Source organism: Vipera ursinii (assembly GCF_947247035.1).
Source record: "Vipera ursinii genome assembly, chromosome: 4".
Taxonomy (NCBI): domain Eukaryota; kingdom Metazoa; phylum Chordata; class Lepidosauria; order Squamata; family Viperidae; genus Vipera; species Vipera ursinii.
This window is the reverse complement of record NC_139514.1, coordinates 59,994,764-60,022,099: the sequence shown is the minus strand read 5'-3', so window position 1 is coordinate 60,022,099 and position 27,336 is coordinate 59,994,764. Positions and strand designations below refer to the sequence as shown.

General features: G+C 34.3%; 1 protein-coding gene across 1 annotated transcript in view; it reads right to left on the bottom strand.

The window, feature by feature from the left end:
- CFAP47 (cilia and flagella associated protein 47) overlaps window positions 1-27,336 on the bottom strand; it is a 208,227-nt gene that overhangs the window by 112,722 nt on the left and 68,169 nt on the right. The window contains exons 25-35 of the mRNA XM_083362899.1: window positions 26,321-26,516; window positions 24,242-24,475; window positions 23,222-23,322; window positions 22,348-22,479; window positions 16,852-17,074; window positions 15,476-15,682; window positions 14,548-14,641; window positions 13,890-13,997; window positions 10,430-10,625; window positions 4,185-4,282; window positions 2,642-2,758 (exon numbers count right to left, since the gene is read on the bottom strand). Of these exons, the coding sequence (XP_083219025.1) occupies window positions 2,642-2,758; window positions 4,185-4,282; window positions 10,430-10,625; window positions 13,890-13,997; window positions 14,548-14,641; window positions 15,476-15,682; window positions 16,852-17,074; window positions 22,348-22,479; window positions 23,222-23,322; window positions 24,242-24,475; window positions 26,321-26,516 (1,706 nt within the window). The remainder of the gene's footprint in view (window positions 1-2,641; window positions 2,759-4,184; window positions 4,283-10,429; window positions 10,626-13,889; window positions 13,998-14,547; window positions 14,642-15,475; window positions 15,683-16,851; window positions 17,075-22,347; window positions 22,480-23,221; window positions 23,323-24,241; window positions 24,476-26,320; window positions 26,517-27,336) is intronic.

The window sequence follows — 27,336 nt, the reverse complement described above, 5'->3', positions numbered from 1 at the left end:
TTACAAATATATTTATAGTGACTGGTTGTTTAAATTTAGTATACCAATAAAACCTTAAAATACACTTTTAAAACAGCTTACTGAAATTCAGTTATGTGTTTCTCTAGAGCAGAAACTTTGGTTTTGAAAAAAGAATCCTGGGAATACAGTTCAAGGGGGAAAAAATCTATCGATCATTGAATAAATCAACCCAGAGTTCTCATTTGACGTACAAATGACCAGGGTCAAATTATTCTAATTCAGACACATTACACAGACCTAGTTGTCTGGCCATGGCTCTAATGCTGGGAAAGGAGGAAGGAGAAAGAATATAATAATCAGCAGCAAGGTGGATGTACTCAGTTACAGTGGCAATATGTGCACCACTGAAAGATTTGAAAGACCTGGTTATAGACAAATTGTCATGAAGAAAAATCTATCTACTGTATGTGGTTGCTAAGAATCAAGAATGATTGATGGCATATAATCAAGATGAGGGAACAGTCATAATGAGGATATATTCACTCCTTTATTACTGTGGTTTTATTTCAAAGGTTTTCGTTAAAGCAACAAGATTGACTGTTCAAAATAACTCATTAATATTCATAAATATACAATATACAGAAATAATATTTAATACTCTGGAGTATTACTTTTTGTACTTACAAATTTTATTTTCTGCAAAATTCATTGTTTATAGTTTTATACCAACTCCCACATTTGTATTTACTGCTATCTTAGTATAACATTTATTTGATGAAATGAACAATAATCAATGAAAAGCTATTTCATGATCATGTGCTTTTAGGTTGCTCAGTACTAATAACAGCATCAATTGCTACTACTTACAATTACAATTTATTAGCAGTAATAAATACAGTATATTATAGAGCCTTCTTGAAATCAGTATGTTAAAGGCAAAAGACAAAAAGGTCCATTATGTTCTGAGGGGTGAAGGATGAGGTATGATTTTCTTCCTATTTCTGATAGACTTTCCACCAGATTACTGTTATCCTTCTCTGTAAATTTCACTTCCTTCCACAAGGAAGTGAAATTTGCAGAGAAGGATAACACTTTCTCTTTATACATATGAAGTACAAAATATCTATTTATTCAGATTATCACATATTTCCTGTAAAGGAAATATCATTCAAGAAAGAAAACTAACAGAAGAAAAAGTTATATGTAAACAAAATAATAAAAAACACAATTTTCAAGCCAAAAATAAAACTTCAAGTAATATTTTATTACTTCTTTATGTACTGATTTACTTAATCATTTGCTTACTCTATAAATAGATTTCAAAAAGCTATGTATAATATGGTTTAATTAGTAACTGGATGGGAGTGCAGGAAAGGAAAGCTGGACTAGGAAATCAAACACATACAAAGCCATTTAAAACTACCTTAAAAATGTTATACATTGTGAACTAACTAAATAAATAAAACAATTCATGCAAAACTATCTCTTTTCTATCATTTTCCTACTTTAAAAAAAACAATATTCTTTTGCAGCAGATGTTCAACATAAGCAGCAAGAGCAAACTCTTTAAGAGAAAGGTATCCACAACCCAATTCTTGGTAAAACAAAATCCAAGACCAGGCTGAGCTGACAATTAGAATAACAGGATACGTGCTGAATTTAAATCTCTCCCAAATCCAAAGGTTAGGAGCTATCCTGTTCACTGTTTGGACAATAATCTGGAACTGGGCCAGCATTATTGGTACTGACTTAGTTTGGTTTGGGTTTGAATATGATGTATACAGCTCTAGCCTATTGTATTACATGCTCATTTAAAAAAAAGTTTGCACTTTAATGATGATTATCCAATATCTAACTGGCATTGACTCCAAGTGATCACATAAAATAAATTTTCTTCAGGACATCCTGTCCCCAACCTAGTTCTTCAGATTTTTCTATGGTACACTCATTGCTGCCGTAACTAAGACTGTCCATCCTGCTGCTGCCATCCTCATTTTCTTTTTCCTTGCACCTTTCCCAGAATTATAAACTTCTCCAGATAGCTAAATCTTTGTTCATTGTATTCAAAATATGATAATTTAATTCTTTGGATAGAGCGAAATTGTGATTCATCCTAACCTCCTCTAACAATTGCCATTTTTTTAGTTGGATTTACAACATGGATAGCATTAGTGGTTACTTTTCTGAAAAGCAAATTTCCTATCCACACATATTAAAATCTGGTGTGATGGTTAAGATGCTGTCCTAGAAACCAGAAATCTGTAAATTCTAGTTCTTCCTTAGTGATGGAAGCTGACTGAGAGATGTTGGATCTATTTCTTTCTCTTAGTCTAATAACTGATCCCACAGCGCTGTTGTTGTGGTAAGAATATGAGGAGGAAGTTCTATGTACACTGACTTGATATGACAAATAAAGGCAAGATATAAGCCAAATAAATTCATGCATAATTAATTCAAAGCCTCCATATTTTTAAACATTACAAACCACCATAAAATTAAAGTTCTTAATCCCTTTTTATTCTTACAGAGTTAAAATAAGCTAATTATACCAATTATAATGGGAATTATTATAATAATTAATTTAATTACCTATGTGCATACTTTAAAAATAGGAATATAAAACAGTATAACTGAAAGAATATAATTACTCCTAGAGTATTTGTAATATAGGACCACTTACCACTATATCTATGTCAAGATTTATTGCATGAAAAGCATTCACAAGTATCAAGGCATTGTGCAAATACTGTTCAGAACTTGTGGGATGAGTGTACATATTCACAAAGTGAGTTGAAATCTGCAACCAAAATGAAAATGAAAGTTTTTCTGAGTGAATTTATTGAATAGTTACAGGTGAAGAATAACAGAATAAGAATAATAAAATAACAGAGTTGGACAGGACCTTAGAGGCCTTCTAGTCCAAAACCCTGTTCAAGGAGGAAACCTATACCATTTCAGATAAATAGCTGTCCAATATCTTCTTAAAAACCTCTAGTGTTGGAGCACCCACAACTTCCAGAGGCAAGGAGTTCCACTGATTAATTGTTCTGACTGTCAGAAAATTTCTCCTTAGTTCTAGGTTGGGTATCTCCTTGATTAGTTTCCATCTGCTGCTTCTTGTCCTGCCTTCCGGGACTTTGGAAAATAGATTGATTTCCCTCTTCTTTGCGGCAGCCTCTTAGATATCGGAACACTCCAATATCTAAGTGTTTTATTGGGAACCCTATTTGACCAATCCTGAATATTATTTATATATATATATATACATATATACATATACATATATACATATGTATATATATACATATACACATATACATATGTATATATATACATATACACATATACACATATACATATATACATATGTATATATATACATATGTATATATATACATATACACATATACATATACATACATACATACATACATACATATATATATATATGTATGTATGTATGTATGTATGTTCCACTCCTATAAATCTCAAACAATCTCTCTCTCCCTGTGAATTCAAACACAGGGAATAGCATGTTGAACAGGAAAAAAATAATAACACTGGCACACTTTCCTGTGATCAGTGTCTTCTATCAGGACTTAGATAGTGTGCCTCCTCTACTGTGGGGCCTGCTCTCTGAAATGAAGTTCTCCCTGAGATCTGGGTGGTCTCATGGCACTCCAGAGGTCCTTAAGAACCTGGCTATTCTGCAAGCCTTGAGTCAAGGCATCTGGAACCCCTTGGGTGCAGGTTAAATATGCTCTGGTTCTCAGCCAGTTTCCCACTGTGTTCTTCTCTTCCCTTTTCCAGTTTGCTTCTTGTTCTGTATTATCTTGTTTTATTTATTAAGGCTTTTTAAAAAAAAATCTATTCACTGTGCTATTAGCTTCCATATTTGTTTTAGAGTGAGGTGGCATCAAATTGAATAAAATAAATAACCCTAAAGATAAAGGAAAAGTTTCAATACTAGTGTGAGAGACGCAGATAAAAGAGAAGGTTTGGCAATGAGTTTGAACATAGTTTTAAAAGTAACATACTTAGAAGAGGAGACATAAAATGCACAAGCTAAAATGGTAACCATATTAAATAAATAATTAATTTTTTTTGTTTGGTTCAAACTTCATGAAAATACCACATTAGCTCTGCCATTAATATGGTAAAATATATTATAAACAAACATAAAATAACATTTCTATCAAAAAAATTTTTTAAATCTTTCTTACCAAATAGGGACAATAGCTTGCCAATTGTGCAGCAAGGACAAGGCCGTCATGAAGATCTCTATCGAAGTTAACTATCCATCTTGTTGGAGGTATGTCCCCTATTTGAAATGAGATTTTAGAATTTCACAATGCAAATTTTGTGGACTTATAAAAATGCTGTGTTTGTTCTTCATAGGAAAGATGTTGCAATGTATCTGTTAAACCTAACTCTTCTGACAACTATTATAAATTATCACTCCCTCATTGAATTATATTACGCTTCCAACTTCTCCATAAATCTGCTAGACAAAGATACTGTTGCAAGCTGAAGCAGAAAAAAAAACTTATATATACAGTAGGTACACTAAGAAAAACAGGGAGTAATTTTCTTTCTTGCTGCTTCATTTTCTAATTTGTCTTTAGGATTACAGCTCCAAGACACTGTGGCACCCAGAGTGTGCTCCTTCTTCTTAAGAACTGGTCCCGACTCCCAATGTAGAACATCTGCCCAAAATCTTATTAGCTGCTTGAGAATGGAGCAGAAGAGGTTCAACATCCTGGGGCATAAGGTCATTTCCAAAAGAGTATGAGCAATACATTGCTTTGTTTTCTTATAGTTAGTTCTTTTGGCCATAGAACAACATAAACTAGCCTAAAACTAGAATTTTACAATCTCTATAGATTATGAGGAATATATATAAAAGATTAAAATTAATAGCACAGAAACAAGGGAAACTAAAGTCTACAAATAATTTAAAGATGAATTATATTAATACTAAAATATCTTTAGTATGTTTTAATATAGGTATATGACGAGCTGAAAATTGCTATAAAAACAATTAAATTGTATATAATAAATCTAAAATATGGAAAAAAATAAAATGTTTTATGAAAATAAAAACAAAACAATAACGATAGAGTATAGGTCATTATGAGTCCAACAGGTTGGTCATGTTAAGGGTCCTGTCAGCCAAGGAATGTCAACTGGCAGAGACTAGGAGACATGCTTTCTCCACCATAATTCTGCCCTCTGGAACATTCTCCCTTAAAGATTAAGATGATTCCAATCTTATTTGCTTTTCATAAGCCCTTGAAGACCTGGTTATGTGTGTGGATATGGAATGTTGAATGTAGAAAAGGTTCTATTTCCTGGCTATATAGATATCTATCTTGAAAATTTTTCTCAGCTGCCTCATGTCTAAGGATGCTCTCGTCATCCCAGTCATGGCTATCCCAAAGATGTGTTTAAAAACAACTGGACTTTCTTGATTTTCTTGAAGACATTTCACTTTTCATCTAATAAGCTTCTTCAGTTCTAACTGAGGGTGAATGAAAGTTTTATGCTTGTTACAGCAGCCAGTCATTAGCACTCTGAGAGGTGTTAAAACCATCTAGAGTTAAACTGGACCCTTAGGGTCACCTGAATCAGAGTGCAAACAAGTGTGGAACAGTGGGATTGCTGAAAGGATTGGCTGCCATATATATTTACTTTTTATTTATATTGTAATTGTTTTATGATTGATCACTGCCCACAGTTACTTTTCTGAAATGGGCAAATGCTGTATTGAAATTAAATAATTAGATAAAATAAATGACTACAAATAACCAAGCACATAGCAAACAACTGTGCAAATATGTAAGGATTTTGTTGCATCTAATTAACTTTTTACAAGCTCCTGCCCCAAATTTAGCAATCTTGCATGTCATAAAATAATTACTGAGACTAGTGAGAAAACATAAATTGGTATGCACTACCTGGCAGTGATACAAATATTGGAGAAATCAACTTTGCATGATTCTATAAAATGAACAACAGAGATATTTCAGTAGTTTCAATGTTCATAGAGCCATAGGAATAAGCTAAATTTCCTATACACAGTACATGCTTACTGTGAGGGAGCAGTTCTTAATTGGCAACAAATTGCATTCTTGATTGCATCACAGAATGCTATAAAGAGAGATACTGAGGTCAGTGAAAGGAAAATACAAAATAGCCTGGGAGCAAATAGGAAAGCAGTAGGGGAATATAGGGTGGAAAACTGCAACTTCCCATTCAAGGGAAAGGGGGAAGGGCTGACGTGTGCCCCCTTCATTTCAGACTATAGGTTAACCCAGGAATGTTGACCACTGACCACAGCATGTCCAATGTAACTTTTCTGATCTTTAATGGCAGAGGTTTCAGAATTTAATTTTTGATGAAAATGCTGCCCTGGAACATGTCACAGAGACCTTACTGAAATAGAGAGGGTTTTATTTTTCCAAACTCTTTCTGTAAAGTTACTTTCATAGAGTGGTGCTCTAGGATTAAAGGGTACTAAGTGAAGTGTCTGTCTTCCATGGAATTCCATTTAATTGCTCAAACACATTATCTGGATGGCAGGAAAAATGTAGGAATATATTTAGCATATTGCCCATCACGCTGCCTGTCAATCACTCTAAGAGCTGTATTACGGTAACCTACTCTGTGATAATGAAATCAGGGAAAAGTACTTCTCAACTTCTAACAATCCTGAAATTTTGTTAAACTGGTAGGTAGCCCGTGGGCTGGATGTGTCATATGCAGGCCACGCCCACCCTTGGCTCGCAAAGGCAAAAAAACATCGCAATATGTCACAATACGTCACGTGATACGATCGAGTTTGACACCCATGGTTTAGAAGATCTGTGGAGTAATGACAACTATTACCTGCTTATTTGACTTGTGACTGCTGACTATTAAAATGGGATCGATTAAGAGCAAGCCACAGTCTCTGTGTAATAATTAAATATTCCATTTGTTCTAAAAGGAGGCATGCAGGATATATCTGTCTGTCTGTCTATGTATTTATTGTAGATAACACTTGGAAGCCATGGAAATTAATCATATGATCATATCATTAAATATATATTACTTCTAAAAAGATTCATTTTATGATATTATGTATACATATCTATGTTTGAATATTAGTGTACAATACCTGATAAGTTTGTTTAATGCATTTGAATTATGTAGATTTAGTTCTCTAACAAATGAAAGTGCATTCTATTATGTAAATGAAACAACAGTTTTCATTCATTGATGAATAGCTAGGTTGACTAGCTTTACCTCTGCTTCAGTGTGTGCTTTTTCAAAACTCAACAATTACTTGTTCTTTTTATGAATATATAACTAGGAAATCTATTAATTAGAATTCCCCATATGTCTTGACTGACAATTACATTATGTGCTTCAATAATTAATACAGCTCATCATTTAGAATATTTATCAACTAACAATGCATAAGAAGAGGACTCATGGGTAAATATTATAATGAATTAAAATATAACCCAATTTATAAGCATAACTTTGGACATTTTTAATATTTAAAGTAATTATAGTACTTCAGTTCTAAAAACTTGAAGCATTGCCAAGAGAAGATTAACAAGAAAGCATGAGAATGATTCAATATCTTTGAACTGTATGAAGTCAGAGCTTCCTCATTTTCTTTAAAGTCACTGGACAGTCATTGAATTTGTTCACAAGTTAATACATGTAATTTAAGGTACAAGAGCTGAACTTTATGTGAAGTCTAACCCTTTAAGTCATGGGTGTCAAACTTGCCATGTCACGTGATGTGTCGTGACATATCGTGACTTTTTGCATTGCCGGAGCTGGGGTGGGCGCGGCCTCTGCATGATGTAACCGGCCCGCAGGCCAGCAGTTTAGCACCCCTGCTTTAAGTTAAGAAAAAGACGCATGATTTCTTTAATTCCTTTCTTGCTGTTTTGTACATCTAGATCAGGGGTGTCAAACTCACAACATCACGTGACGTGTTCTGACATATCATGACTTTTTTTCCATTGCCAGCAATGGGGTGGGCACGGTTTTGCTATGATGCATCCGGTTCACGGGCTGGCAGTTTGACACCCCTGACCTAGATGTTACATGTAAAATTATGTCACCTATTCACTCTTTATCTATATTAAAATACCTTAGTCAACTGTAAAAATATAAACTAAAAATACAAAATAGCATGGCTATTAAAAACAATTCAATCCTATTTAAAGTAGTAATCATAAAGTCAATGTGTAGCATCAACAGCTATCTGCTTTGCAATTTGTTATTGTTACTTCTGTTATTCTTTTACAAGAATAGTATTTTTGGACTGATTAATACCTGTAACTACTATATTAGGATGAAGAATAACCTTTAAAAAAATTACGTGTGCTTTAATGAGTATCAGGAATTTATGCTTGTACAACTCCAAAGGATTTCAAGGTATACATACAGTCATACAGTAAAGTTATGCTTAAAATCCTACAAGCTAGACTCCAGCACTATGTGGATCGAGAACTACCAGAAGTACAGGCAGGATTCAGAAGAGGCAGAGGAACTAGAGATCAAATTGCCAACATACGCTGGATCATGGAGAAAGCTAGAGAGTTCCAGAAAAACATCTACTTCTGCTTCATTAACTATGCTAAAGCCTTTGATTGTGTGGATCATAACAAACTGTGGCAAGTTCTTAAGGAGATGGGAGTACCAGAACATCTTATTTGTCTCTTGAGAAACCTATATGCGGGCCAAGAAGCAACAGTGAGAACTGGACACGGAACCACTGATTGGTTCAAAATTGGGAAAGGAGTCCGGCAAGGCTGTATACTGTCGCCTTGCCTATTTAACTTATATGCAGAGCACATCATGAGAAAGGCAGGGCTAGATGAATCAAAAGTTGGAATTAAGATTGCTGGAAGAAATATCAACAACCTAAGATATGCAGATGATACCACTCTAATGGCAGAAAGTGAAGAGGAACTGAAGAGTCTCTTGTTGCGAGTGAAGAGGGAGAGTGCAAAAGTTGGGTTGAAACTAAACATTAAGAAAACCAAGATCATGGCATCTGGCCCTCTCAATTCCTGGCAAATAGATGGGGAAGAAATGGAGGTAGTGACAGATTTTATTTCCCTGGGCTCCAAGATCACTGCAGATGGGGACTGTAGTAAAGAAATTAAAAGACGCTTGCTCCTCGGGAGGAAAGCCATGGCAAATCTAGACAGCACACTAAAAAGCAGAGACATCACCCTGTCAACAAAAGTGCATATAGTCAAGGCTATGGTCTTCCCAGTTGCAATGTATGGCAGTGAAAGTTGGACCATAAGAAAGGCTGAGCGCAAAAGAATTGAGGCCTTTGAACTCTGGTGCTGGAGAAGACTCCTGCCAGTCCCTTGGACTGCAAGGCGATCAAACCGGTCAGTCCTAGAGGAGATCAACCCTGACTGCTCTTTAGAAGGCCAGATCCTGAAGCTAAAACTCAAATACTTTGGCCACCTAATGAGGAGGAAGGACTCACTGGAGAAGAGTCTAATGCTGGGAAAGATTGAGGGCAATAGAAGAAGGGGACGACAGAGAATGAGGTGGCTGGATGGAGTTACTGAAGCAGTAGGCGTGAGCTTAAATGGACTCCAGAAGATGGTAGAGGACAGGAAAGCCTGGAGGAACATTGTCCATAGGGTCGCAATGGGTCGGACACGACTTCGCAACTAACAACAACAATACAGTCATGCCCTATGTATATGTATACTATATGTTTGTATCATGAGCCGTGTAATATATCTCTTTTAAATAAACAAAAATATATTTCAAATAATTCAAAAGAATATTTTGCACATTATTTTAAATATTAATGCTCATCAAACTGAAATTCTGCATTGCATCTGCAATCAATACCCCCAAAATTGTTTTATTGTCATAGTTACCGTATTTTCAGTGACGTAATAAACTAGTTGGCTACTCTGTGCTATAATAAGAGTGCCTCTCTGATGTAGTCCCTGATCACAAGCTTTCATAGTCATTTCATGCATCCTGGTCTTTTAGACTGCCTCCCCCCTTTGAAAGGAACCTATCACCTTAAAAAATGGTGAACTTTTGTTCTTCATCCCAGATACTATTGACAAGCGTTCTGGTAGTTTCTCCTTGGAACTTATCTGACAAGAAGAATGATAAAATGTGATCTTTTCTTTCTGCACTCCCAACAACCATCTACCAATGAATGGAAGTTATTAAGACAAGGGAGAGTCAAGGGACAACAGCTATAAAAAAAGTGCATAAATGGAAATTTTGTTCAGAGAAAAAATTATATTTCTGAACTTAGTAATGCAATATATTTGAGAAAATTATAAACTCTAAAATTGTAAAACTGCACTAGGAAATTACTGTATAGCACTAGTATAAGACAAACTTCTTTCCTGTACAGCACGAGGGGAGGGGGGAGAATCTATAAAAACATGAATTTAGTGATTTTCCCCACCTTTCTTGCAATCTTTCCACACAATTTTTCGTGTCTTCTCAAAATGTCTGTTCATCCAAATAAGAATAATTCTTTCAGATGAAGAATATATGTTACTTGACAAAGGATCGATGCTTATTTTTGGAAGGTGTTCTGTGTCTTCTGTATTGGTCTGGCTAGTGTCCTCAAGAACCGAAACTCGCTGGAGAATCAGAATCTGAAACAGCAAGCTATAATGCTTCTTACCAATAATTTTACATTTAGGTAAAATCCCATTAAATGAACTTTAATATTGTGGTCTTTCTACTTATGCAACAGTTAAATTTTATAACTAGTAATGCTACTATGAAAATATTCACATTTCATATTTATCTTTGCTGAATGCCACACATGGGCTTATGAGTCCCTATCAGTGTTAGAAACAAACCCAAGTAAAGGAAAGCTTACGTTTTTGAAAAAGAAATTTGATTCTTTGCTACAATTCTTTCCACTCTTATCCAGGGCCCAAAATGCCAGTAATTTCAGTGGTTGCATAGTAGTACTATTATAGGATGGACCCTACATTGTTTATGGCACATTCCATTCCTTCCCCCTCACCCCAGTTATAGCAAACCAAACCTATATCACTATCTTTCAATGTTTCAGTTTTGGATTAAAGATTAGGGGCTACCAAATCTGAGCTGTGGAAATCTACTGTAGATAACCACAATGTCATGGTTCTCACTAATGAAACACTTCAAAGAACCTTCAGGCATTGTTTATTCTAAAAAGTCTATAATAATGAGAACAAATTGTCGGCACAGCATGTTGGCATGCCAAGATCTGAATTCCCCTCCCTTCAGCACCTACAATAATATCTGGCACAATTCCCTCCTCCAATTAGCAGTCATAAATCACATTCTCCAATCAGTTTGAAGGGCAAAGTTTCCCTTCCAGTCTGTAACACTCCATTTCTTATCTTATTAAAAACAACCGGGGAAAACATTCTCCCTCCTCTCCCCAGCTTCATCTAATTTTAAGAGCAAAACAATTTAAAGGAAAAGGCTGCCTCTTATATTGTCAAAGCAAAAACATGCAATGTTTGCAGCGTTGACACACTAGATGGCAACACTTTTTTCTGTATCTTTCTGCTGCTATCTAGTGGACATCTACAGTAAATCAATACATGAAGTATAGGTAGTCATCGACTTACGAATGTAAGAGAGCCTACCAATTACATTTGTAACTCGAGGAATTTGTTACCCAATGTATTTGCTAATCAAACATTCAGGTCGTTAATTGCACATGAGGAATTTCAGGGAGGGGAAGACCCTGTGGGACCTACTGCTTCCGACCACCCAAGGCCTCCCCTAGCCCATTGAGATATTTCATGCTTCCCCCCCTCCCCCCTCCATCCTGCCCCACCTCACTTATCTTTTGAAGATCTCGATGATCAAGCAAGCTGTGGCGTCTCCAGCCTCTATGCCACAGTTTCTTTGCCTACATCCTTGCAGGCTCTAATTGTCTTTGCAAAACAGAGGCCAGGAGGGGCATGTGCGCTGCTCCCAGCCTCCATTCTTTGTGCCAAAAGCTTTTTGCAAAGACCACCAGAGCCTGCAGGGATGCAATTTCTCGCCCCTGTAGGCTTCAGCAAGGAAACGGCAAATGGATGGAAGGCCAGAAACATCAAAGCCTCCCGTCCATTTGCAAAGCCTTTTGGCACAGATCTTGTTCAGGCCTCCATTTGCAAAGAATGGAGGCCTGAAGTAGCGCAAGATCACGTGAGATCAGTAGCGAATTCTCTGTGAATGCACGGACGGCCTGAAGCACCAAACGCAGGCAAAGAAACTGCAGCAGGAAGGCTAGAAGTAGACAGCTCACTAGATCTTTGCAAGGTAAGTGGCCCATTGCCTGTGGAAATCCAATGGGGGGGAAATAGGCAGGGTGAATGTTGGGGTGCCTCTGTGGTCATTCGTAAGGGGGAACAACTACCATGGTGCTGCAACATTCGTAACCTAGGGACTGTGTCATAAGTACTTGCGGGGGTGATGTTGTAACTTCAAACAGTTGCTAAATGAACTGTCATAACTTGAGGAATACCTGTACAGAAAAGCCTGTAATTAGGTAAGTATTTCTAAGATCCGTTAGAGCAGTAATATATTAACATGAGTGAGATCTATATCAGAATATTGCAACACATTATCCATCTCAGCACTCCTGACTCAGTATTCCAGCCATCTTGAAGAGTATTTGATTATTATTTCTTATTTACCTGCCAAACTTACAGTACTTTTTAGATTTCACCTTTATATTTATATTTATATTCAAGCAATTACCAACTACAGCTCCAATGCTCTAGCAAATAGACTAAATTCTAATTCCACTCTTTTCGTCATTTTCTCTGTATTTTGAAAACATTTTTTCTCTCTCTCTCTCTGAGCATAGTTGTTTGCTTACAGACATTTCATTACCCAACTAAATAATGAGAGTGAATGTAGCTTATGCTCCCTTTATATAGAGAGGAGCTTTACCTGCCAGTTTTGGTGGGGATGTAGTTTTCTTTGGTAGTTCCTTAATTATTGATTGATTGATTGCCTGTTGTTAATCCAAGTTCATCTGAGTGTTGGCTGCTGGAGAGGACGTATTCTGGTCTTTTTGCTTCCTTGTTTTTTATTGTCTCTTTTGAATGATGTGTAAATGTGGCTTATGTATCTATTGATGGCTCATTCCAAATTTCCAGAAATTTCCTAGCATTTCTGCATTTAACCTAGTCTAGGATGTGCAGTTTCCCAGTTGAAACTATAGCTGATCTGTCCTTGTGTTGTCAGATTAAGGAATTTTCATCATGTCTTCTGACTGCTAGTTGGTGTTCAGTCTTCTGTCCTACAAAGTAGTTGTTACAGTCCTTACATCTATGTTGTAAATAACTCCTGTTTTTTTTTCCTTCTTGGGCTACTGGGTCTTTTGATTAACCTATGGTAAAATGTTTTGGAGAGCTTAGTTGATTTGGGTGCAGTTATAATAGTTTGTCTGTACTTTCTGAGATGTTTCTGAACTATGGCAGTGTTAACCTTTCCATAGCTTGTGCTTATTGTGCTGAATGGCCAGACACTTTTTGAAATATAGCCATTTTGTTTGATGATGTTGGAGAGGTAGGCTGGTGTTTTGGGGGGCTGTAGAATGTTTGTACTCATCTGAATAATGTTCTTACACAGCATCTCTTGTGATCATTTTTTTAATCAGGATGTCTTTTTCCAATCTTTCAGAGAATTCACTAAAGATTTCAAGTCTCCAGGTTCAGTCTACATTCTTCAGCAGTAATCTTATTTTTCTTTAAGTACAAAATTGCTTTTAAGCTATCCAATCAATTTTCAGATTGATATAAATGATAATGTGAAGTTATTTTTTTTAGTCTTTGCATTATCATAATTACGGCTAAAACAAGCAATTCTTCTACATTATGTCAATCAAGCTTATGTGAATAAAGACATATTCATCTCACCTTATATATTTGAAGTAGCACATCTGTCCAGGCTCGCTTACTCACAGTCTCGAAGATAGAGTCATCCAAAACATCAATATAATTGTCATCTTCATCAGATTTTTGAATCTTTAAATAAAGATGAAATAATTCTGATTTACATTTTGATTTTCTTTCATCATCTACCACAATGAACTAATACTAACTATTATCTGAAATAAAATTATTATTAAGATGTTCTGCACATTTGGATGACACTGAAGTCTCATAAATTAGTATAAGTAATAAATCTGTGGGTGCAGAAAATACTGTGTCCAAAATTCTATAAATACTATAAAAATGGTATTAGTCATACCAATATTTATTTGGTAACTTGATATGCTTTCAAACAAATATGCTTCAGTGAGCTGTTAATAGATTGCCATGCAGGAAAGAGAAAAAAAGTATATTATATTTCCAGCAAACATCCTTGTACAAATCTGTACATTTCCTTCTTGATGTAAGTTTCATTGAAGCACTACATTCTGGCCATAGCTTGTAAATAACTCACAACAAAATAAAAAGGGGTAGATTTACATATGATACTATTATTCATACAACCAGAGGAAAACATCTTTTTCAATTATTACAGTATATTAACATTAAGATTGAAAACACGAAGTTTAGCTAGGTATATTACCTTCAGCATAAGCTGTAAACGGGACCATATCGTATAATCTTCAAAGTCAAGAAGAAACTGAGGCATAATCTGGGAAAGAGATGCTCCTTGACTTCTAAAGTCAACATCAAAGCAAAATAAAAAATTAGAAAACAATGCAAAATATTGGAAAAGAATCACCCTTTCTTCAACTACCTGTGAATGCACTAACTTCAAGAGGTTTTATCCATAGCCATAAATATGAAATCTTATAAATATGATAGCCTCCAAAAGAGATAATTAACATATTACTTTTTCTCTCAAGAACATTTATCCCTCTTGAATAGAGGAGTAGACTATTGCAGGATTTCACAACCAAAGAATAGGAATCCTAAGAATACTTGGGAATAAAAACCATTGAACTCAATAGAATTTTCTATAGGATAAGTATACATTGGTTTATGATTGCAAAATGCACATGAATGCTTGTTCAGTTTTTTGCAAACAGCTATTTTCTTTTCTTCTTCTCCATCCCAAATTGTAACTCCCTTTCTCATCTCTTCCCACTTCTGTCCTTTCTCCTTTCATTTTATTACCATCTTCTTATTTACTGCATTTGATGGAAGGAAGGAAGGAAATGAGGGTTAATATATGTACTTTCATATATTTTATTGATTTTTACAAATTAGATATTTAAAAGTATTTGCCTGTGAAATAAGTTAACACCTTTTAATTGAATTGATATTGATTTTATATTTTTGCCCTTACCTTGCTCATTTATGGACTGTGGCCTCTAGCCAGTCTATCTATAATATTTGTGTGTTTTTGTTGTGATTTTTGAGGTCAGTTTAAAATTAATATCATTGTATTTCAGGATGGTCTAGCATATTAGTACTTCAGTAAAAATGTACAGATCTGGAAAACGTTTGAAACTACATGCAAATCATACTAGTACTTTCAAAGCACATACTTGAGAAAAGTGATCATTGTAGAATGTTGCCAGTGAAGTTGCACTACTCGTTGGATGGGATCAAAAGGCAAAGCTTGACTTGAACTAATTCCAGGCAATAATTGTCCACTTAAATGAAGGAGCAAGTCATAAATTGTCTTGGTATCTTTACCAAGGTTTAGCTTGAGTTTTTCATCTGATGAAGTCATTTGAATTTTACAAATATCACTAGATAGAGGACAGAAAGAAATCTGTTATTATTAAAAGTAAGGTAAATTAAAGAACCTCCTACTGGTTTATTTTGTTATTTTCTGGTACAGGTGATCCTTGACTTATGAACACAATTGAGCCCAGCATTTCTGATGCTAAGTGAAACATTTGTTAAGTGAATTTTGCCCTATTTTATGATCTTTCTTGCCACAGTTCTTAAGTGAATCACTGCTATTGTTAAGTTAGTCACATGGTTGTTAGGTGAATCTGGCTTCCTTATTGACTTTGCTGGTCAGATCGCAAAAGGCAATCACATGATCCTGGGACAGTACAATCTTCCTAAATGTAAGTCATTTGCTAAGCATCTGAATATTGATCATGTGACCATGGGGATGCTGCAACAGTCATAACTATGAAAAATGGTCATAAGTCACTTCTTTCAGCGCCATTGTAACATTGAATGGTAAGTAAATTAACTGTTGTAAGGTGAGGACTAGCTGCATTTATTATTTGCGTATACTGTCTTACTACCAACAAGTCTAGATAGCATACAAAAACTAAATAAGAACAGCAGATTTAGTAATAAATGAAAAATAAGAGATGGCAGAAACAATAAGGCCCCCAAAAAGGAAGCAAGGGGGCTTCATCCATCTCACCAAAGGCCTGGGCAAAGAGTCAGGTCTTCAAGGCCTTTTAAACAGATATGCAGATTTCAGGGAAAACCTCATTCCAAAAGGTGGGTACTGCTATAGAGAAGGTACAGTTCCGGGGTTCTAATACAGGACACATACACAATGCAGAATTCATGACTCCCATGGAACTGAAATAGGGTAAATTATATACGTTGTTTTATGACATAATTCAAAATGGAGTAAAACATTCCTGTAATTGGTTCCTGATGTTGACTGCTATAGAATTCAAGATAAATTTCTGAACATCTTTCTGAATTTTTAGGAACTTTTCCAGTGAAGGCAATACATTAGATGCTTTGCCATCGTTGAACACACTGAGAAATCTGGTAAGGAAATATCAGCGAAACAATAATCCAATAAGTCAAGAACTGTCTAGTTTATAACTATAAATATAAATCGCTGCTCTTTCTTTCAACTCATACTGAAATATTTCCTAAGTTTAATAAAGCGTTCATTTTTTTAAAAAAGTTCTCTATGATAACAATCTGCTCTTACCGTCTTAGAGTATATGGAATTGAAATTGGATTTGGTCCTTTAGACCAGCCAAAAAGAGTAAACCAGTTCTGAACTGCCATTACAATTTTCTGGAAAAAAGTATATTTTGCTGTGTCTTCTGCAGGAAAAACTAATTCATTACATGTGTTCCTCCTAACCCATTTACTTTGGATGATAGCCTCCCACTTCTTTAACTTTTCATTTTCAACGATCTTTTCCAGTTCTGCATAAAAATAAAGTAATTTAGTTATCATTGTACCACTTTCTAGCAAACAATTAAACCTTATTTAATTATTTAATATTCAGTTTTTGTTGAAAACAAGTTCAAACACTTCAGGTATGTCCAAATATAGGTGATTATGATCCAATAATCAGTAATGTATCTATTTCTTACTTTAATATAAGTAGTTATCCAATAAAATAAAATTCATAGCTTCATATTGGATGGGTCAGACTGATTATGAATATGCCATTATTTGATTGATAAAATTCATGGTGTACCTAATCATTCAATCAATAATCAATCACAGTTTCTATGAAACTGAATTACTATACAGGTATAGTAACAATGAAAATACTGAAGAAGACTTTTGAAGAATGGAGTCAGAAATTAGTAGCCACAATATTAACAATATCAGAAATGATGTCTCCTTCTATTCAAAAGATATATTGAAATGAAATAACACATTTTAGCCCACACGATAGAGATGGTATCAAAAATGCATTTAAAATGACAGGCATATGACTTGGAAAAGAAGTTTTACTAGATCCAGAAAAGGATTTATTGCTGTTTTAAAATTCAAAGGGGCAAATACAAATGATAAACCAAGACAGTGACCTGGACAATTTTTTATGGAATTTACAAAAGAAGCTTGTTAAAGTTGTGAAGAACCCTGTACAATAAGACAAAGAAGAAAAATGAAATTCTATGACAATATTTGAATGAAAATTAAAACTTTAGGTAAAGTAAAAAAAAGTGAATATAAAGTAGATTTAGTTGTTCAAGGTTAAAAGAAGATATATTGTCACTTTTGGCTATCCAAAAGTGGAATTCTGCTGAAACCAAGCTTGAGAAGATGATGCTTTATGGTTTTGTCTACAGATAAGGGATTTACTTGTTAATCTTAGTTTTAATGCTTTTAATGTTTTTATATCTAGGGTTTTTATGCTACTTTAAGCTGCCCAGAGTCGATGGGTGGAATATAAATTTAGTAAATAAATAAATATGGGATAAAGAAATAATTGTTTATAAAATTAGAAGAGATAGTCAATTAATTTATTTACGCTTGTTGTGATTAAGATTGAAATCACTTCTTCATATATGTCTTTTTCTTTATTACATTTTTACTTTTTACTTTTTCTCTCTTTTTTTTCCTTCCCTGTGAGCCCTCAGAAATAAGTATTTATTGATATAATTTACTCATTTATTTGTTATAATTTATACCCCACTTTAATCCCACATACACTAAGCAACCCCTATAAAAATGTCCAGCCAACTTAACAAACTATCAACAGAATATGGATGAAGATCAGGAAAAAATCCTTTCCATGCTGAAATCAATACACAAAAACCATCCTTTCAGCTTCTGACAAAATAAGAAGTAACATAAAGGAACAAGGTGCCAACTTAAATATACAAACCCAGATCTTGACTACAACCAAAGAACTAACAATGCAGAAAATAAAAGGAAAATTGGTACAACTAAACACTAAGATAGAGGACCCAACTGACCAAGAGACCCAGCCAACAGAAAAATCAGAAAACAGAGTGACAACATTGAAACTGGAAAAGACTTTTTACAAAAATCAGAAGAAATTTGAGGAAAAGGAAGAACAGACTGAATGGAAGATAAACCTATCAGGACAATTGTGGGAAATTGGAGTAATAGGGAGGCGATTTAATGAATACAAATGGGCTCATTCTTCCAAAAAAACTTCAACCAAATGGTCTTTCTTATTCCAAATAATATATATAATAATAGAGAGAGATATATTTGATGATTCAAAGGCACTGACATGGAAGGTTAGCTGGCAAAGGAAGAAAGCCAGAGTAAGGCTGAAGAAAATAATGACTTTGATTTATTAGAGGGGATATTATATTACTAATTAGAGGGCTGAATACGGTGGAAAATAGATAACTTTTAGAAAATAGAGTAACATTATAATTGAATAGGTAAGATGTGTAACTAGACTATTAGACATTGGTATGAAAAGGGGAAAAGGGAGAAGTTGAGATAAGGAAAACCTTTGGTCACCTAACATAAAATATTTGGAAATCATAAATAATAGTTGTTTTTTTCCTTTGTTTTTTTTATTTTGACGGGAAATTAAAGTTTATGTATAGGATAAAAGTATTGATAAATGTAACAAGAATGTTTTTACTTAGTTAAAAATAAGAATTCTGTTTGCCCAATATGAGATAACAGTTATTACTTGAAAAAAAGAGGGAGTATTTGAGCTTCTAATATTAGACCTAAACTAAAAAATTTATGTATATTACTGAATTATTGGTTAACCTAGACAACTCATATAATGGTTTTGACTTATTAGAGGGGATACTGTATTATTAATTATATGGTTTAATATGATGGAAAATAGATAACCTTTAGAAAACAGAAAAAGACTATAATCAAATAGATAAGATGTGTATCTAGAATATTAGACTTTGTTATAAAAAGGGGAAAAGGAAGAAGTTGAGATAAGGGAAACTTTGGTCAGCTAAATATAAAATACTTGGAAATCATAAATAACAAATGTTAATTTGAATATTGATGGGAAATTAAAGCTTGGGGGGAAGCAATAACAGGACATTAACTGTATATAAGGATTGAAAGCAAACTCAATTAAGATATGTATAAGCTAAAATTATTGATAATTGTAACAAAGATGCTTTTATTTAGTTGATAATAATAAGAACTATACTAGCCCAATATGAGATAAATATTGAGGGAAAAAGAGAGGAAATACATAATGTTGTAACATGTGATTTATACTAAAGACTTATGTATGATATTGAACTATTGATTAACCCAGTCATCGCGTTGCTTTTTAAATACTCAATTGTAAAATGAGAAAATTAATATTATTTAAAAAATGTCCAGCCAATATATGGGGGGAGGGGGGTTGCATGTTTTTCCATGTTATCCCCTAAAGTTTTGTTTTAATGTCTTAATTGGGGGGGAGGATGAAAGGGGGGATTGCAATCTAACTGTCTAGAGAAGTTGACTAATTAAGAGATGATTAGTTACTATAGCCTATGCCTGTTGATAAACTTATCTGAAAAAATTGTTTTGATTCTCTTGTGAAAATAGGGGTGGATTAGTGTTGAAATAGGATGGATAAACATTATTATATTGTGCAGGTTCGCATCCCACCAGGTTCGCATCCCACCAGGCTCAAGGTTGACTCAGCCTTCCATCCTTCCGAGGTAGGTAAAATGAGGACCCAGATTGTTGGGGGCAATTAAGCTGACTTTGTAATAATGCCGCTTGGGGTGTGTGTGAAAGCCCTAATAAGCAGGCATATACATAGAATGAAGGCTACTGCTAAGCTTGTAAGCCGCCCTGAGTCTTCGGAGAAGGGCGGGATATAAATGGGATTAAAATAAAATAAATAAAAAATATTGAAATGAAATTGGGGTATTGTAGTAGTATTTCACAGAATCATAAAAGCAGAGGGCTGGAAGGGACATTGGAAGTTTTCCAGTCCAACCTCCTTATACTATCCTGGATGAATGTTTGTCCAATCTTTTCTTGAAAATCTCCAGCAATGGAGCACCCACAACTCTAGGAGGCAAGTTGTTCCACTGATTAATTGTTCTGACTGTCAGGAAATTCCTCCTTATTTTCAGGCTTGATGTCCTTGATGCTATTTCTGTTAATGCAGCTGCATTGTTGTTGTTGTTTTGGTAGCTGCAGCACACTGCTAGCTCATACTTAAGTGATGGTCTACCAGGACATTTAGATCCCTCTCATAGGTACTACTGTTAACCAAGTATGCCTATCCTGCACCTGAACATCTAGTTTTTGCTTCCTAAGTATAGGTCCTTACTTTTCTTCACACTAACAACTGCATCTTGTTGATTGGCCCAATGCTCAAGTCTGATGTTGTATATAGTATGTTTAAATCTGTGTTATGTATGTGTACTCTTTGAGAGGAACAACTAAATTTCATTAATCTGTGCCATTGTGCCCACAGTAAAAATGACAATAAAGGTTAGGTATCCTTCTGAATCTTGAGTCTATCACTCAGTGCTAGCAATTCCCCCCAACTTAGTGTCTTCTGCAAATTTGATGAGGACCCCTTCAATCCCCTGATCTAGCTGATTTATGAAGATGTTGAAGAGAACTGGGTCCAAGACAGAACCTTGAAGTACTCATTGCTTCCTTCCACATAGTTATAGTTCCATTGAAGACTACATGTTGAGTACCAACTGCAAATTGATCTGGTGATATTATCTGTCCTACATTGTTCTCTTTCTAAGAAGTAGGCCGTGACCTATTTTATCAAATGCCTTACTAAAGCCAAAATATACTATATTCACAACATTTCCTTTGCCCATTAATTTAGTCACGTTATCAAAGCAGGCAATAAAGTTTGTTTGGCATGACCTATTTTTAAAAAGCCCATGCTGGCTTCTAGTAATCTGGCTACTGGCAAACATTTTGTTCAATTAGCAGTGATCTCAGTTTGGATCTTCACTCTGATCCTTCACTATGAAGTATTCTTAGATCTAGCAAAAGGCCTAGCAATTTGTTTCTTGCCAGAAGATCTTTTGCACAAAATAAGATTTGATAATATTTTATGAAATGTTCTGATTTTGCTACGATGAACCATGTCTTAATTGTCTTGATTATAATTAATTCTATATTGGTCTCCTTTGAAACTATTACAAAAAACAACAAAACCGCTTCTTTTTCTTTCTATCAGTTCCACTGGCTGATTAATAATTCCCAAGCAAGGTTCAGAGAATTAGTTTTGAATTAAATAAAGCAGATGGTACCTGAACAGTACTTTCCTTTATATATTTTTTTTCAGAAATCTTCCAAAGAAACCATTTTGCATTGTGCTTCCAGATTAATAAGTAATAAGTATTATTAGTATTAACAAGACATAAAATGACAATTGGTACTTTCAATGTAATTTTTAACATCCACAGTGCAGAATTATATTACACTATTTTGGTATATCACAACCAAAACTACTCATTGAAAAGTTATTTAGCATCTTTAGTTCCAAAGGTGGAACTATTTGATATTAGTTCTTAATTTTATATTTGAAAACTGAGCAAATTAAAATCTGATTAATGAACTTTTCTTCGCTATATAAATCAGGCCTCCCAAGTAGATATCCCATTTGTTCAACAACTGTGCCAATTATAGCCAGCTGCAAGTTTCAGAAAGGAGCACAAAATTTACTATCTCCAAATAACTTTTGAAAAGCTCAACCATAGTTCTCAATCATTCCTACATTTTAGAGATCATTTGTAAATTATACCTGAAACAGAATTTTCATAATCAGAGTTGGTAACTGGATCAAAAATACTGGAAGAAGATTGTATACATGTTCCAGGAATGTAGCAGGGATGTTGTAAAGTATCTCCAGTGCTGTAAATTATCTTACTAGAATCTAAGTATGATGAAAACACACACAAAAGCTATCATGCAGAATTCAGTTCATTCTAAAAGTACATCCCAAAATATTTAACTGTATATTATGCACAAATATATCATGAATTCAAACTAGCATAAGCTAATGCAAATCCATCACATTCAATGACAAAATTCTTAACCTCTAAGTATGTCAGGGAAATAAAGACTTTTAAATTGCTAAGAAAATAATTTAGAATTTTTGAATTAAGAAGAAAAAATAACAATTTCAATTAGTGAAAATTCTTTAAATACTAATACTAAAGCATTAGGCTATAACTAGCTGTGAAACACTTAAAATTTTTAAGATACATCAAATTCATTTCATTTAAACAAATTATTAATTCATATTTTATATTTCTGCATTATGTTTTAGCATTCTAGAAAATTTAATCACTTAGATTAATTTCTAGTTTTTGGAACTAGAAAGCTTAATAATATCCATTCTAAACTTTATGTATATCAATCTTATTTATTTCTTATTTCATCCCACTGTTTCATGTCTACCAGCCTTATCATGTATACCTCTTCAAATGTACTTTTATAACTTTCAGTAATGTCTCACCCATCCAAGCATCAGGATGTACTTTGTGTAAAAACTAAGGGCTTTTGGTGACCACAAACAATACAAAAAATAGAATCTTGATATAGCACATTAAACTGTCAAATGTTTGAAGCAACACTAATCAGAATAATATAAAAACAAATCAGAAACTACTCACCACTTTCCAAGACAATTTGTTGATTAGTAAGGTGACAGGCCAAGTAGGGATACACTGTAAGAAGGCAATTCTCTGCTGTTGCAGACACTTGAAGTGAGAATCTAAAATTAGAATAACTTTCATTAAAAATATAGTTGAATATTTCCCTGCTATTAGCAGAATTTTATAATTAAATTCTCAGTTTCCTCACTGTCCTGGCATCCATGCAAAAGTGCAAACGCTGCATTATGTATGGAAAAAGCTTCCAAATAAATAAAACAGGCTTGTCACTATTACTTTTACAACATATTGTCATTCTAGGAGGGAGAACTGTTCACTGTGCAATGTAAAATTATTAGAGGATTGTAAATCAGTTGAATAGCTGGAAGCTAGGAAACCAAAACTGCTTTTCACAGTATTTTAAGTTAAATGTATTCATTTAAAAAAAACCTGGAATATTACGTGGCACTGCCTATTTTGATCAAATCTCTTTCAAATATATTTATCTCCCCCCATGATACTGATTTCCTTGTAATAACTACAGCTACAGTTTATTAGATATTTTTACCCCAGTTCAATTCATGTACAATAATAACTGACAAATTTTGACAACTTTATATATATATACACATACATACACCTTTTGATCTTGGATAACTGAAATGATGAAGTATTATTGCTCTAATCTTTCAATTCAAAACTGAAATGGAGTTTCTACATAGGCTACTACTGCCATTTAATTTCCAACTCAAGCTTTTTTATATCACAGAGAGAATGAACAATTCCCCTCATGTATTTCTTTCTATATCCTAACTTTTGAACAAGAGCCCATGGCAGATGGCATGTGCTGACACTCTTCTAAAGTAAGTAATATTAAACTATTTCTTTTATACTAGCCAAAAATTGTTAATATTTTAGCAATAAAATATGGGTACATAAAGCATTTCAAATTATGCATGTAATATCATATAAGTAAAATAACATTGAGCCTTGAAATATCTTACGTTACTTAAGTATCTTAAAAAATCATATTGCAGCTACCTGTTACTTTCTTCATCAACAAAGAATATATTCTTCAAAAAAGACAATGGCTTTGAAGAAATGAAATTGATGCGGCAGCTGAATCCAATACAGTTTCCTTCTGGTGTTATTTCAATTCTATTGCCTTCTGGAAAGTCCACTGTTAAGGGATGTCTCTGTTGAGCACTAGTATCACCACCACCCTCATAATCTCCAGAATCAAGTTCTGGAATTTCAGCTTGTAAAACTGATGGCCTGTTAAAACCAAGAGAGTAAGACATGAAATTTCAAAATAACAGGACTTAAAATATTTATTTACTTAATTTATTTGACACCTATTTGACACTCACAGTTAGGCTAAAATAGTAATTTTCAAAGGAAAAACACACAGTGAAATGTAAGTTATCAATAAAGATGCTCTGTTAAAATAGCTAGATCTAAAGGGAAGTTACTGAAAATTATATTTAACTTTATACAATTGTATTCAGGTTTGGCCCAAATAACTTCTGGTATAGTCAAGGTCACATTCAGTGGATTTGTTTTCCTTCTTTTTGAATGGTTCAATTCCACATGATTTAAGAAACCTCCTGTCTTCTGTTGTGTCTGGCGCAAAGTAGCTAAAACAATCATCCCCCCACCCACCCCCCATTTCTGTGGCAACTGAGAAATGAAAGTGAGTGGCCTCAAGCAGGGTTGTTTAGAAGTTGACAATATTTTGATTTATGTTTTCTTTTCTACATTATGGCACCCTCCACTTTTTTATTATAAAATTAGTTGTTTAATTTATTTGACAGTGACTGTAATGAAGATCATCTAATAATGATTAGTGCTAAAAGTAACAAGGAATAACTTACCCAACCAATAATTTTAAAAAATCAAAATGTTTAGCATCCCATACATTTGAATGTTAATATTTCAAATGGCAAATAACTGGAATAGTTTCAAATACCCACATATATTTTTGTAAGCTGATGAGAAAAGGTTTAAATTGCCATATTTTTCGGACCATAAGACGCACCTGACCATAAGACGCAACCAGTTTTTAGAGCAGGAAAACAAGAAAAAAAATATTCTGAACCAAATAGTACTGGTATACTAGGAAGGAAGGAGGGGAGAGAGAGAGAGAAGGAAGGAAGGAGGGAGGGAGGGAGGGAGGGAGGGAGGAAGAAAGAGATAGAAAGAAAGAAAGAAAGAAAGAAAGAAAGAAAGAAAGAAAGAAAGAAAGAAAGAAAGAAAGAAAGAAAGAAGAGGAAGAAGGAAGGAAGAAGGAAGGAAGAAAGAAAGGGAGGATGGAGGGTGCAAGGAAGAGAGAGAGAGAGAGAAAGAAAGAAGGAAGGAAGGAAGGGAGAAGGAAGGAAAAGAAGGAAGGAAGGAAGGAAGGAAGGAAGGAGGGAGGAAGAAAGAAAGAAAGAAAGAAAGAAAGAAAGAAAGAAAGAAAGAAAGAAAGAAAGAAAGAAAGAAAGAAAGAAAGGAAGGAAGGAAGGAAGGAAGGTAGGTAGGTACTGGTAGTTTCTTTTCCCTGAATAGGTTTTCTAAGATGCCGAAGCAATTTCAAACAATTAGCAGTATTATCTTGCAAATGGGAAATCACTTCCAATAAACTTTGCAGAGAAACCTGCAGGGACAACTCCTCACGGCTTTGCTGGGGCAAATCGCCTATGAGGTTTAGTTTAGCAAAAACTATTTCTTTAGCAGCGAGGTAAAAGAAAGAAAATGTCCGTGCGCAGGGAACGGGAGGCAGTCAGAAGGCATGGCAGGCACGTCCGTATTTCCTCCCCTGCCTACCAATCACAGGGGCGGGGCGGAGAATTCCACGTCTTCTTCAATCACATCTCTCCAATGGAGCTGATGGACTGCGTTGACTGAATGGGAGACAAGTGTTTTCGCTTACCTTCGGACCATAAGACGCACCTCGTTTTTCCACCCACTTTTGGGAGGGGAAAAGTGCGTCTTATGGTCCGAAAAATACGGTAGTTAAAATTCATTACTTGCTACAGTTATTGTTTTTGTTATTAATTGCATAAATTCACCATCTGAAATTATATAGAGACAATAAACAATAACACCTAATGAAGTCAAAATTTGAATTGTTAAAGTTACCTTAAATAATCCTGGGGAAATATACAGACATCTGCTCCTGTTTTAACATTGAGAGGAACAGGCATCAATATCAAAAGCTGAGGTTTAAAGTTGATTTTATTTGATTTCACAATTCCAGATAATGCGATTGTTCTATAAACAAGTAGCTCATCATTCAAAAATGTAGGCAGCTGAGCAGTATATATTCCAGGGCAATCTGAAGGGGGGGAAAAGTGCAATTGGCAATGTGTGCAGTTCTTTATGTAACAGGCCAAATTGTTGTTTAAAAAATTCTATTACCAAATGAAAGCATGAGGATATAATATAGGACTGGAATTTCTGATCTGTATTAACTTCTTTCTACAAAAAATATTTTAAAAAGTTATGTATGTATTGCTATGAATGTATTAATGATAAAATCCATCAATGTATTAAATCCAATACCCAGGTTGAATTTTGGTCTTCCAAGTTACCTCCTATCTTTTACAACAAACACAGCTTTTGTTATATCAATAGCAATTTTGTACACATCGCAAAGAACAGTTCCTCTAATTATGGACTGATTGAAATACAATGATTTCCAGAAGAAAAACCTAAATTAGAAGCAACTGCATCTTATTTGGTCAGAAGCACCAAAATAGTATTTCTGCTTTAAAATTCTTTTGTCTTTCTTCTTCACTAAATCAGATTATTAAGCCAGCTATGAAGCATCTATACAGTTAATTTTAGAATGCAAACTCATCTAATGTTGCTGGAGCCGTACCTATCTGATAATGCAGTGATATTTTGCCAGTAATGATTCTTTAATATATCCTAAATGCCTTTCCATGGTGTGGCTCTCTAACAGAATGAAAAAAACAGAATGAAATATTTTAACTCGAAAGGACACAAATAGTATAGAACCCATTATCCTAAACAGATTAATTGTAGATAAAAAACAGAAATTGAAACTCCATTTTCAGATCAATGTTTATACATTATCACTCATTTTATGAAGATGCCAAAGGCTGCCATTAATAAATTGATTTTATAATTTA